This window comes from Phyllobates terribilis, unplaced genomic scaffold, assembly GCF_046119375.1.
Source record: "Phyllobates terribilis strain yellow unplaced genomic scaffold, ASM4611937v1 Scaffold_7__3_contigs__length_470593459, whole genome shotgun sequence".
NCBI lineage: Eukaryota > Metazoa > Chordata > Amphibia > Anura > Dendrobatidae > Phyllobates > Phyllobates terribilis.
This window is the reverse complement of record NW_027362767.1, coordinates 299,090,745-299,105,225: the sequence shown is the minus strand read 5'-3', so window position 1 is coordinate 299,105,225 and position 14,481 is coordinate 299,090,745. Positions and strand designations below refer to the sequence as shown.

Genomic DNA, 14,481 nt, shown 5'->3' with positions numbered 1-14,481 from the left:
TATGCAATTCACATATATGTGGTCATGCGCCCACTGCTCCCGGCGCCTACACCGTAGAATCCACACAGTACGCAGTGCACACTGTGAGGATTTGCAAGTCTGCAGTCAGATAGAGGCACTGCAGACTTGTACCCTAAGGCCGGACAATCGCCTTAAGCATTGCACAGTTACCCTCAAACTCAACGAGCTGTTTCTGTAATGTACAGACGAGTGGGGTCATACAGAACCAGATATTTTCTTTGTAGCCACTTTCCTTTCTGGATCATACAATAGATAGTGGTCCTGAATATGGATTTATTCACCTACAGATCAAATGAATAAAGGGGGCTCGATCTCCAGGTCTTGTCAATGCTTAGAAGGCACATTGCTGCAGATTGGGATGTCATTGTGCCTGGTACTGCAGTTCAGTCTTATTCATTTAAATGGGACTGAACTGGTGCGAGCTACAGAACCGGGCACAACCACAAGTAAATGTGCCTCGTAACCAATTCCACAGATATGTCACTGATCTGGTATGGAATAACAATCATGTCCATTAAGTTTTTGTCAGGAAAAAAAAAAGAGAATATTATGACGCAAAGCTGGAGGTGGGGGGGTTCTTAAAAAAATTCAAAAGATTTTGAAAATAGCAGAAATAAAAAAGAAAAATCCAGCAACATATTTAAATAGCTAAAAAGATAATACATTTCAACTGATAATTTACATGAAGTACAAACACAAAGACATATCATATCAGACGAGCCCAGGTTGCTTTGATAGCAGCCTTCAGCTCATCTGCATTGTTGAGTCTGGTGTATCTCATCTTCCTCTTGACAATATCCCATAGATTCTCTATGGGGTTAAGATCAGGCGAGTTTGCTGCCAATCAAGCACAGTGATACTATGGTTTTTAAACCAGGTATTGGTACTTTTGGCAGTGTGGACAGGGGCCAAGTCCTGCTGGAGAATGAAATTTCCATGTCCAAAAAGCTTGCTGACAGAGGGAAGCATGAAGTGCTCTAAAATGTCCTGGTAGACGGCTGCGCTGACTTTGTTCTTAATAAAACACAGTGGACCTACACCAGCAGATGACATGTCTCCCCAAACCATCACTGATTGTGGAAACTTCACACTAGACTTCAAGCAGCTTGGATTGTGGCCTCTCCACTCTTCCTTCAGACTCTGGGACCTTGTGGAGTGTGTCAATGACTGCCTTCTGTACATCTGTCAAGTCAGCAGTCTTCCCCATGATTGTGGAGCCTACTGAAACAGATTAAAGGACCTTTTTAAATGCTTAGGAAGCCTTTGCAGGTGTTTTTTGTTAATTATTCTAGGTTACTGAGGTAATGACTTTTATGTTTTCATTGGCTATAAGCCATAATCATCAACATTAACAGAAATAAACACTTGAAATAGATCACTCTGTTTGTAATGACGCTATATAATATATGAGTTTCACTTTTTGTATTGAAGAACTGAAATAAATTAACTTTTTGATGATATTCTAATTTTGTGAAATGCACCTGCATATGCATACATGCACTTATCTAATTTGCTATTAGAGGATTACAGTTTTTTGTGACCATTTGTGATAGTACCTTCCTGTACACATGTACTCATTAAACCTCTATGATTAGCTTACCTACCATATACACCTTTTTTTAAGATATCTATGTTTGCCTTTTGGTGTTTGCTTTAATTACTTTGTATATACATGTGTTTTTTTAATGAATTCCAATAATAAAAATGTAATTTTTATCAAGTTGTACTCTTTTTCCTGGCACAACTCTCTCTTTGGTTATTTATGTTTACTCATTAACAAATCCATGTTTATCAAAGGTGGCGATGTTATACTATCAAATTAGGGTATACATATTTCATGTCCATTGTCAGACTTAAGTACCTTGGACCACCAGAGAAAATTATTCTGAGCCACCACCATCTCGCTATAGAGAACAATTGCATGTCTCCCTTTAAAAGGATTAAAAATTGACTGAGCTACTATTACATTGATAGCGTTCCAACTGATGGGCACCCCACCGATCAGCTGAAGCTGTGATTTTAGTTACATCCATGCCTGGGTATACAATTCACTACACCATAGTATCTGCTGAAGATACAGAGCTGTACCTGGTAAACAATAAAGGAGAAGAGGCACTTTATGTACAGCCCTTTAAATAGCAGATTTACAAGGGGTAGAGGTTACAGGGATTTTTATCAGTTTTATAGTCCTGGAAAGCCCCTTTAATTTATTTGATTGTACATTTTGCTGTTATTACTGAACTTTGGCCATCAGAAGCTAGTACGTGCATTTACCCAAAATATACGATATCCCCTCCGCTATTGGTAGGATACATTATAATGTCAGAGGTAGGGCCCACCAGACGTTCCTCGGGCTCTCAGGTGGGTCTGTCTCCCCTGCTCAATTAAAAAATATATACATAGAACAATTTGAAGCAGCTGTTTCATTGTTGTTTTTCCTTAACAGCTGGTTATTTCACGCTAAGATTCCTAGAAGGTTCAGGTCACTTCAGCAGTGCAGTAGTTAACTCCCTTAGGTCATCTCCACTGAATACCTGTAATCTACCTGTCAATGATCCATCTATTATGAGAGGGCAGGAAGGGTCACCGGATTTTTTTACACAGATCCTTTAAGTCTGCAGTGTTCGGCACAATCTGTGCAATCTTTGGCTTCAGTTGAGCCAGGAAAAGCTGCCTTGAAGGCATTGGTGACATGAGAGGTTCCTTGGCTGCGTCTGACGTATCTCCTTCCTCTTGTGTTCTGTATAAAGAATCTGAGCTTGTAGCAAACATCCCAGCACCAGACAGCAGAGGACAGGCAGGATCTCCTCACTGGCCATGTACTAATGCTCTAGCGCAGCCTGTCTATAGTGTGAGCAGACAGCCTCAATCCCAGGGGGGTGGCAGCAGGAAAGAGAAAACTTTGTCCAGAGCAAGAGGGAAAAAAAAAAAGTTATTGGAGCTGCAGCCTGTGTGATCTTCTATTGTGCTCAGCTCCATACAGCACCTGCAGGCAAAGGCACAAACAAGTCTGGATCATGGGCTCTGTGAACAGCTCCAGTGCATAGGACCTGCTGCTGCTGCTGCAGGGAAGGACCACTGTCCCAACCTGGACCCAGGGACCTCTCATCAGGGATTATTGCATGCTAAGATCTTGACATTTATGGACCTTTTCCCTGTTGCCCCTGTATGATTATCACTTTTCACCATGCTCATCAAGCACGTTGTGGCTCTGGCTGTTATCTTTATCCAAGGATTTCATTGCAACTCAGGTAAGAAGAGGCAGTGACCATCAGCTCCAGTGCATGTGGCTCTGTAATGTGTGGATTGGCTATAGAGGTTTTACTGCTGTGTCAGGTGTGTGATTGGTTACACCATCTGGAAATGGATCGCAGCTTCCCTAGTGCCAGCAGCTGGGATTTATAGCATTATGAATGTGGATTTATGGATTTTAGTACTGTTGTAACTCTCAGCTCTAGGTTGTTTTGTTTTTGTTTGTTTTGTTATTCAGTTTGAATATCCCAAATATTGACAGATTCTGATAAATAGTTTCATTTCTTTGGATAATTTTCCAAATCAGAAAAGTATAATGCAATTTATTACAGGAAATTGCTAAAAGGGATACTGTAAGTGATCAGATAATTGCCATGCCTGAGCTTTAAGATGGGACTCACATAGTTAAGACAGTAGACTTATAGTAAACTTCAAGTGTTGTAAAAACTGCTATAGACATTGGTTGTAAATTTGTAACTTTTCACCAAGTGAAATAACCAATAATGTGCAATCAAAGTGATAATAGGAATTACACCCATCATTACTGTTTAATTGTGCCATGTACCAAAAATGGAGACATTTTCACTAGTGGATGTATTACAGATGGGCATTGCTAGGCTTTTCTTCAGGTGCAATTTGCTACCTTAAATTTGTATCTAAATCTCTTGGCAAAGGCAAAGTGGCTTGTTGGCACCCGCCAAACACCCTGAGAGTGATGCTTTGTTTGATTGTAGTGTATATATTTTGTATGACTGTGCGTATCAGATCTGTTGCATTAATACACGTAAATGATAAATGATTGATTACCTTATAATAAAAAAATACCATCAATGTGTGGTTCAGACATAGCAGACGAGATTGAATTACATTGACTGATCTAATTGCAGTCTTATTATAAAATTACATGCTACGGTAATACAAGCATGGGTAAACTTAGCACAACTGTGACTACAATTGGGATTCTGTGCTGTTCTCATAACTCAAGTGCTGTCTGGACACTTTCCCAATGGTAAAAGCCAAAGAGCTCTCCAATGTTACGTCATTCGCTGTATTTTCCTTATGAAGAATGCTATTTCAGATATGTAGTAATATAATTGTTTGGCCAGGCTATAGATTTTTTTCCCCCTCAATTTCAGTTATGTTTTCAATTACTGCTACACAAGGTCCCACAACAAATTTTACTACAGTTTATAAAATCTACCAGCAGATGGCGCTTCCCTACCCCTATTTCTCAGAGTTGTACTCTGTCAAGTTTAATGTTATCCTTTTGGAGCAGAAGTAAAATAGTCTTATATAATCATTGGTCAGAATAAATGACTATTATATGAAAATATTCATTTAAAGATAATTATGATAAACTCCATTCTTATGCTAACTCACAGAGTATCTCATCTCAATGATTACTTGGACAACGCAATGGTCCCGATTCATCATTTGCAGTTTATTGAAGTCACTTTTCTTTATTTGTCTTGTGACATTTACTGACGTTTTTTATGCCAAATTCATCAAAATAGAGTACGTGGTTCATGAATTTGTTGTAAAATATAAAATACTCTTTCTTTTTGTCCGTAACCTGTTTTTGCAACTTTTAGCGCCAAAAGTTGAAAATCCGCTAAAAAGTCGTGCAAATTAAAAACTCCACCAGAAACTCCAAGCAGGGACTGGAATGAAACACATTAAAAAAAAATGCGTCATTTGATAAAGGTTGAAATTCTTGAATCCGTCTAAAACATCTGAGTAAGCAAAAATGCAGAGAAAAAAATAAATAAAAAAAGACTTAAAATAGAAAAACAACTTAAAACGTGGCGCAAAACATATAGAGAATAAGGCACAAATACTAAAGTCACTAAAATGGAGCAAATTACTCCAGAAAACTGGAGAAACAGCAATGATGAATTGGGGCCAATAAAAAGTTTGAGAGTTTTATGTAATTAAAAAAATGGACAAACATTTCAAAAGTCTTCCAGGATCCCTATTAAATTACATTCTTCACTGCTTACCAAAATATGTAGTCAGTATAGATGAGATTGGCGTTGTGTTAGGTGCAGTCAGGAGGCTTTAGTGCTCTACCTTGTGACCCTTTTCTTTCTCTTTGTTGGGAATTTTGGGGTCTTGTAAGGATCAGCCAGTAACATAAGACTCCTTTAATCTATATTTGAATGTAGCTGAAGTAGAGACATATAGTGAAGGCAATTTTACAACTTTATTGCTTTGTGTACCTGCCTCTATTTCATCAAAGACATTTATAATCGCAATTTACTGCTCACAAAAACCTTAATGATATGAACCCCAACCGACCTTATAACTCCCATTGTAAATCACCCTGTTATAACTGCTTAAAGGATCCAACATGTTTATAACATCCTCTTATTCCCATTTTTATCTTCGAAGGCTAAAACTTAGTAAATTTTACAGTTTCCCCTAAATGTGTGTCCGTATAACTATGTTTATCTTTATATGTTTTATATTACTTTTTTATTTAAAGTGTTAAGTTACAAGAGACAAATTTATGTACTACGTAGCGTCATTCTGCCGTTGCTTGTGGGGCACAGCGGTCGGAAAACAGTTTTTATAGAACATGTGTAGGTCCAGTTATATTTCCATGGTAAACTGACAAATCATCAAAATATTTAATAGGTAATTTGTAAATCATCCCATAACAAACTTTAAAGAGTTTTACCCCATATTAGCAAGTTATACCCCATCCATGGGGTATGTGGTAACTTACTGATCTCTAGGGGTCCGACCCCTGGGAGCCCCAGTGATCCCGAGAATGGAGCTTTGGAGCCAGGCTCTGCTGAACGGTTTATTGGATTGAGTGGAGGTTTAGATGCTGGACCTCTGCTCCATTCATTGTCTATGAGACTACTGGAGAAAGCTGAGCACAGTGCTGTTTCCAGCAGTCCTATAGACAATGAATGGGGAGAACGTTGAGCTTTCACACCTTAGCTCCAATTGAGTTGAGCTCTGCAGAGCCCAGATGCCTCGATGGAGAACCCTGTTCTGGGATTCATTGAGAGTCCCAGTGGTTGGACCACCAGCAATCAGTGAGTTACCCCTTATCCAATGCATAGGAAATAACTTACTATTTTGAGAGTAACACTTTAATGGCAACTGAATTGGCTCTATACCCAGCTTTGGTCAATCATTGTGCACCTGTTGTATTTAGGCCATAATATTGTGTTTGGGCCTTGCCCTGGTCCCCCCGAATGATCTGCTTGTATTATAATGGCCCTGTTCACAGAGGTTGTCAAGTTAAAAATGTTGGAATACCAGCGGCTAGGTACAGAAAAAATAAGTTTTGTATCAATAACAGTATTAGATAACAGAATTATTACTAGACATTATAGAGCTCCATAAAAACATTATAAGGATGGATTTTTGGCTGTAGATAGCAAACAGGGCAAAATTCCAGCTGTACGGTATGGAGAAAAATGTATTTAATAGAAAATCCAAGGGTTAAAATTCAGACATCAAATGTCATGTACAAAAATCCATAAAAAATAACGTAGATCTACGCATCTCAGATGAGATCCATCCTTAATCCCTGCTGCCTGCCAGCACTTTCTGGCCTTTTTATGAAATTACATTTAATATGTCACCAGGTTTTTGCTACCTCATCTAAGAGCAACATAATGTAGCGGTAGAGACCCTAATTCCAGTGATGTGTCACTAAGTTTACTTGGTGCAGCAGTTGTGACACAATCAGAGTTTTTTTATATGTAGCATGCAGAAGAGCTGAGAAAGCTGCCCCCGCCCCCACCACAGCTGTTTACCTACATTGTCTATAGTCAGTGAGCTGCTTATCACAGGAGGGGGCAGAGTCAAACCAGAGTACACGTGCTGTGTAGTGCAGGCAGTGATAATTTCCTGATGATAAAACATTCATTGTATGGAAACAACAGCACGCAGTCTAATAATTGACACATCCCTGAAATCTGTGTTTTAACCCCTACCTCATGCTGTCTTCAGATTACATAGCCAAAACCTGCTGACAGATTCCCTTTAAAGGGAAAATACTGCAAACTTTGATTTTCCAGTAGCATTCCTGATTTTTGTATCATATTGATCCCACCAATGAGCAAGCAAGCAAGTCAATAATAGAAGCTGCTAAATATACATAGCCCAGTATTCACCTATCATATACCACAATGATAAACGTGAACTGACGAAAAGCAATCTGATCAGACTATGATCTCTACAGATATACATCTCTCGCCGCTCTGTATAATACTTATGTAAAACTAAACACTTTTCACCCCTAAGTAGATTTCCGGACAGATTTCACCACCTAATTCCCTAGTAGTCATATCACAGGGGTGTGAAAAACACTTGTCTAAAGTAATATGAAGACCTGATGACATTCATTCTCATTAAAGGTTACATTTTTCGAGAGCTGCCCACAGAAGAGAAGGAGGATTATTAATGTGTACGACTGAAGCACTGAAAGGTTTGATCTATCACCTTGAGTTTCCATGTAGAGGTACAAGAACAGAGGTTTAAGGTCAAGCCAAAGAGCAAGGAGAGTATGCACTTATAAATCACTTTGGAATAGACCAGACGATAGTGACTAGGTGGGCTAAACTCTTATCTTCTGTCAAGTCTTCTGCTTATTTATTGGCTAAAGACATAAGTGGGTAATGCCTTAAAGAGCCTGGATGCTCTATAAACCTTCCAAAGAGCAGGTCAAGTGTGCTTTATGGCTCCTCGCTGGAAATAGATTATTTCTCTGCTTAACAGTCACTGGGGAGAGCACAACAGAACTTTATACCCATTACTTGTATTCATCGCCGATGTAGCAGAGCTAAATGTTGTGATTACGGCGAGTGCTATAGCGGGTGACATCTGTTGCACGAGTCTGAAATCGCACCGACACATCTCAACATAAGATGCAATGATTCCCTATGGTGTTGAATTGGGACCTGCTGTGACAGAATCGCAGATGTTTCCAAATGTGTTGGCTTTTTTGTCACTGGTCACACTTGCCATAGACTTCAATGTAGCACAGCACACAGTACTTTTGCATAACTCATATTTACTTCTAGGGATTATGACTGGCTTGGCTGTATCTATTTGTTGTGGCATATAGACCCAGATTCCAATCTCAGCCATTTTTGGCTTAGGTGGGAAATCACCATTAAAGGGAACCTGTCACCAGCTTTGACCAATACGAGATACGACCACCACCTTTCAGCCCTCATATACAGAATTCTATAATGCTGTATAGAAGCTCTCAATCTCACATGCAAGACAAGAAAAAGAGCTTTTATTATACTCACCTGGGGGGCGGTCCGGTCCGAGGGGTGTCGCTCATTTTGGTCCGGCGCCTTCCATCTTGTCATGCCGTCCTTCTTGTTTCACGTCCCTATGTCATCCACACAGTCTACCTACTTCTGCACAGGCGTTTTTTTCTGCCCTGACGAAGGCAGTGTGTAGGCACCGGGAAATGTCAAAGAGCCCCGACGCATGCGCACTGCAGCACTTTACTGTGCCCTAGTCAGGGCAAAGAAGTGTGCCTGCACAGGAGCGCAATGCTGAGGAGACTGTGTGGATGACATATGGGATGCATCATCAACACGAAGCACAGAAGGAGGACGGTATCGCAAGAAGATGGGAGGCGCCGGACCAAGATGTGCGACACCCCTCTGACCGTACCGCCCCCCCAGGTGAGTAGAATAAAAGCTCTTTTTCTTGTCTTGCAGGTCAGATCGGAGACTTATACACAGAATTGTAGAATTCTGTATATGAGGGCTGAAAGGTGGGGGTCATATCTCATATTGGTCAAAGCTGGTGACAGGTTCCCTTTAAGTAAGGAGTGAGTCAGGATCACGGGTTCTCCTTTGGTCAGACCTCCAACTAGCAGAGATTTATGACGATCAACATTCTATGATAGGAAATCCCTATTTTTAGTAAAGTGTGTTGTAACTGTAGTACTGACTGTGCATATTGTGGCTTTCCATCTTCATTTTTTGCATAAATTTTATTACTAATTATTAATTACATTTTATTATAAATGACTTGAATGTTGCGAACTGTCAGTCATAGAAAAGGGTTTTGTTTCCTTAAAACACAGGTCATATCTGGAAGGCATTCAGAGAACAAAGTAGCTAGACATCTGGAGTATAAAAAATTAGAATTACAAAGGCTAAGAACTCGCTATAACCTCCGCGACCAAGGAACATACCATATACAATCAATCCACTTATGTAAACTTTTACATGTGCTTCTTCAAATGATGCAAGGAACAACAAAAATATAAAGCAAAGTGAATCCCCTCCTTAGGACATACTCAAAAAAAAGAACAAGAACATTCCCTAAGTTTTATTGTCCAAGACTCTCTCTTCAGTAATATTAGTGGAGAGCTGCTGCAGGAGCCACTGCGGACAATGCAGATTCCTCTGTCCCTCTCCTACCATCAGCTTCAGAACTATATAGGCATCATTTACGGACTTGTAGATCCAGGGAAATTCTAAATGTGCTGATAAACATATTTTTAATAGAAGGCAGTCTGCCTTTATCGAGACTGTCAGTCTGCTATATTCTGCTCACAGTGATGGGAGTTTAGAGGGGTTGATTGTCTCATTTTGTAACTTCAGGAGCTCACCGCTCCCCTGCCTCCTGGCTTCCTGCTTGCTGGAGGCAGTGTGCTCCTGATGATTGACAGTTCAGACTTTAGTAGCACCACTAGCCTGAACTGAGTACTCTCCCAACACTCTGCAGCATCGTTGTTGCTTAAGAGGATGGAGCTGGGTGGATCACAAGATCAATCACACTTCAGAGCAGCACTTGTGAGCTCTATGAGCTTGTATGTGCTGGGCTCCTTGCCTAGAAGACTGGTCACCTCTGATAGACTGTGAAGGTGGTCGATAACCTGGGTAACGTAGTAAACCATAAAAATTAAAATTCCCTATGCTCTTGAGAATAGAGAAGGATTTTAATAAGAGGTAAATTGCACAGTTGTTTGATTGTACAAGCAATTTGCAATTTTACCCATTTTAGAAGGCAAGACAACCCTTTTAATTTCCTTGCAATGGCTCTCATCTATTCAGTAGTTATTTCCATTTTCAAATACATTTTAGGATGACAAAAATGGTAATAAGATAATCCAGTACAGAATCCATTCATATAAATAAGGATAAAAATGTCTTAAAATGTCTTTCGTTTGACGGCAATCCAGCTCCAATCCGTTTTTTAGCTGGATCAAAAAAAACATAGTCTGCACAACTTTACACTGTGCTCCAAATTATTATGCAAATAATATTTTCTCAGATTTTCCCAAATTACCTATATGAATTGCAGTCATTGTAATTTTCCAGTCAAATAACTATTAGAGTACAATTGAAAGGTTTTTGTACAAACTGCCTATGATAACAGTATATTTAAAAAAAAAAAAAAACCTCAAACTGCACTCAAAATGCATGTTCCAAATTATTATGCACAGCAGAGTTTTCAACCTTTTCATTTTAATAAAGAACAAAAAAATGGTCATTTTTTAAATTATAAACATTAGCAGGTTATTACAAACTGAAATCAAACAGTTTTCAACTCAAAACTTTATTCTAGGTGATGTTACATTTGCACATAGGACCACTTGTTCGAAAGGAGCTTCTGAACTCTCTCGTCCATTGAATTTGTCAGGTTTTGGATGGTTTCTGCTTCAATTGTTTTGCATGAGGACAGAATACCCTCCCAGAGCTGTTGCTTAGATGTGAACTGCCTCCTGCCATCATAGACACTCCTTTTGATGATGCTCCAGAGGTTCTCAATGGGGTTGAGGTCAGGGGAGCATGGGTGCAACACCATAAGTTTGTCCCCTTTTATGCCCATAGCAGCCAGAGATGCAGATGTGTTATGTGCAGCATGAGACGGGGCATTATCATGCATGAAAATGATCTTGCTGCAGAATGCACGGTTCTTCTTCTTGAACCATGGAAGGAAGTGCTGTTTGAGAAACTCAACATACATTATGGAGTTCATCTTTACCCCTTCAGGGATCCTAAAAGGGCCGACAATCTCTCTCCCCATGATTCCAGCCCAAAACATTACTCCACCTCCTCCTTGTTAGCGCCGTAGCCGTGTTTGCATGGGGTGTCCATCATCCAGCCATCCTCCACTCCATCCATCTGGACCATCGAGATCATTTCATGCATGATAATGCCCCGTCTCATGCTGCACATAACACATCTGCATCTCTGGCTGCTATGGGCATAAAAGGGGACAAACTTATGGTGTGGCACCCATGCTCCCCTGACCTCAACCCCATTGAGAACCTCTGGAGCATCATCAAAAGGAGTGTCTATGATGGCGGGAGGCAGTTCACATCTAAGCAACAGCTCTGGGAGGGTATTCTGTCCTCATGCAAAACAATTAAAGCAGAAACCATCCAAAACCTGACAAATTCAATGGACGAGAGAGTTCAGAAGCTCCTTTCAAACAAGGGGTCCTATGTGCAAATGTAACATCACCTAGAATAAAGTTTTGAGTTGAAAACTGTTTGATTTCAGTTTGTAATAACCTGCTAATGCTTATAATTTAAAAAATGACCATTTTTTTGTTCTTTATTAAAATGAAAAGGTTGAAAACTCTGCTGTGCATAATAATTTGGAACATGCATTTTGAGTGCAGTTTGAGGTTTTTATTTTTTTAAAAATATCCTGTTATCATAGGCAGTTTGTACAAAAACCTTTCAATTGTACTCTAATAGTTATTTGACTGGAAAATTACAATGACTGCAATTCATATAGGTAATTTGGGAAAATCTGAGAAAATATTATTTGCATAATAATTTGGAACACAGTGTATTGTCCAGCCAAAAAAGGGTAGAAACTGGATCCGTTTTTTTTTACATTGCAGTTTATAGAAATTGATGGTCATCTGTTATATCATCCTTTAATGGCTTTGCATGCCCCGAACACTAGAGGTTTTCAGAGACATTGAAAATGGATCCATTACAATTTAAACAAAAATAGATGCAAAATGGAAACCAAACTGTGCAGCCATTTCTGCTCCATTTGTAAGGGATCCAGTTTTATTTTAATACTGGATTCATTACAAATCGATGACAACCAGACTTTTGAACAGAGCCATACCAAACTTTTATGTGCATAAATTAATAATTCATGTCCCAGGAACATCTATGTTTTTTCACCCCTTTTGCACACAATTTTTTATTTAGCAGTACTGAAGATATGTCGTCCTTTAGTACTTCTCCCAAGCTGGACTGCTGCAGCAGCTCCGTTCATGATTAAAGCTTTATTTTATTGCTTTTGTAAATAATTTACTAAAATGTAACCATCTGTTTAGAAAGAGATGCAATATTTACAGTTTACAGTGACATTCTACACTTGCAATGCTGAGATCCTTTTGTCTTTGCTATTAGTTTGCATTATTGAGTATAGGTGAGATTCGTTTTATAATATGGGAACATGTAGGTAATGTATACTGTATGTCCATATAGTAGCAAATGTTGGAAATGTCCGTTGGAGGTAAATGGTGGGAAATCCCCCCAATTTATATCTTATATGGAAGTCTCAAATATGATTGCTTAAAGGCAATCTATCAGCAGGTTTTTGCTACATAATGTGAGAGCTGCCTGATGTAGGGGTAGAGAGCCTGATTCCAAGGATGTGTCACTTATTGGGCTGTTTGGTGCAGTTTTTATAGATTCACAGCTATCTCTGTCGTAGATGTAGCAGAGCTCAGAATGCAGAGATGTGTATATTCCCTAGCCCCCCCACACACACCACTGATTCCCAGCTTCTTGTGTGCACTGTACATTGTGAGCAAGCTGACAATCAGTCGTGGGCATGTGGTGGGACCAGGAGGCACAATAGACCTAGTCCTCTAGTGATAATCTTCTGCTGATAAAACACGGATTGTATTGAAACTACAGCAATCTGCTGAGCAAGTGACACATCCCTGGGATCAAGCTTTGAACCCCTACATCATGCTGCTCTCAGACTAAATGGCAATAACCTGCTGGCAGTTTCCCTTTAAAGTAATATTAGTCTATGGATATAAACCTGAATGTTTCAATTCTCTGGCAGTAAACAAACTTACTAGAAAATGTTGTAGTGCCAAGTCATACAGTGATTAAAGAGGTTGTCTACTACTTATACATTGATGCCCTATCCTTAGGATAGGCCATCAATGTCTGATTGGCCGAGGTCCGACACCTGGCACCCTCACCGATCAGCTGTTATTAGTGGCAGTGTTGGCTGCCGTCCGGAAGTGCTCACTTGTGAAGCTGCTCCGTCTACTTGTAGTGGCCACCACGGGGTACTGCACATCCACCATCTATTGCAGGGTTCCCCAACTCCAGTCCTCAAGGCCCACCAACAGGTCATGTTTTCAGGATTTCCATAGTATTGCACAGGAGAGAGAATTCCTGATGCCTTGATGATACTTCCATCACCTGTGCAATACTAAGGAAATCCTGAAAACATGACCTGTTGGTGGGCCTTGAGGACTGGAGTTGGGGAACCCTGATCTATTGAACTGAATAGGAGGTGGATGTGCAGTGACAAGCCCTCGCCACTACTAGTAGACAGCCAAGCAACGCAAGTAAGTACTTCTGGCTTGGCGGCCGCCACCGATAACAGCTGATTGGCGGGAGTTGCCGAGTGTCGTACCGTGGCCAATCAGACATTGATGCCCTATCCTAAGGGTAGGGCATCAGTGTAAAAGTAGTGGACAACCTCTTTAAGCTTTATCTTTAGCCTAGACAACACTTTTAGTTCTTGCCGCTACCAAGCCATTGGGCTGGAAATGTATCCTTTTAAACTCTTGATATGTCCTATGTCAATAACTAATATCGTACAGTGGTCTTGAAAGATGACGGACTATAATGTACCAGATGGTTTAAGAATCCCAAGACTACACCTGGTGAGTCTATGTGGCATCACTAAAAAGAACCTGTCAGGAGCTTTTGGGTCACCAAGCTTATAATTTGCGCGGTAAGGTAGTAATACAAGTTCACACAGGCTTCAAATGACCTTGACCCCATTGATGTTTGGGTTAGCACAAATTGTTCACAAGGAAGAGTTAAAGAGGTTTTCAGGACTTACGATATTGATGACCTATACTTATCCATGTCATTGGGGATACTACCTGGCCCCCCAGATATGACATTAAGTTTGCTTTGATTAAAGTCCAATACCCATACTAAAGGATATCACACATTTATTTTCATGAAGGAATTTTTTTTTA

At 39.9% G+C, this 14,481-nt stretch overlaps 1 protein-coding gene across 1 annotated transcript in view; it reads left to right on the top strand.

Annotated features, from left to right (window-relative positions):
* Positions 1-2,763: 2,763 nt before the first annotated feature.
* Positions 2,764-14,481, top strand: part of LOC141154704 (vascular endothelial growth factor receptor kdr-like) — a 214,610-nt gene continuing 202,892 nt past the window's right edge. Inside the window, exon 1 of the mRNA XM_073641043.1 lies at positions 2,764-3,272. Coding sequence (XP_073497144.1) covers positions 3,209-3,272 — 64 coding nt within the window. The 5' untranslated portion in view covers positions 2,764-3,208. The remainder of the gene's footprint in view (positions 3,273-14,481) is intronic.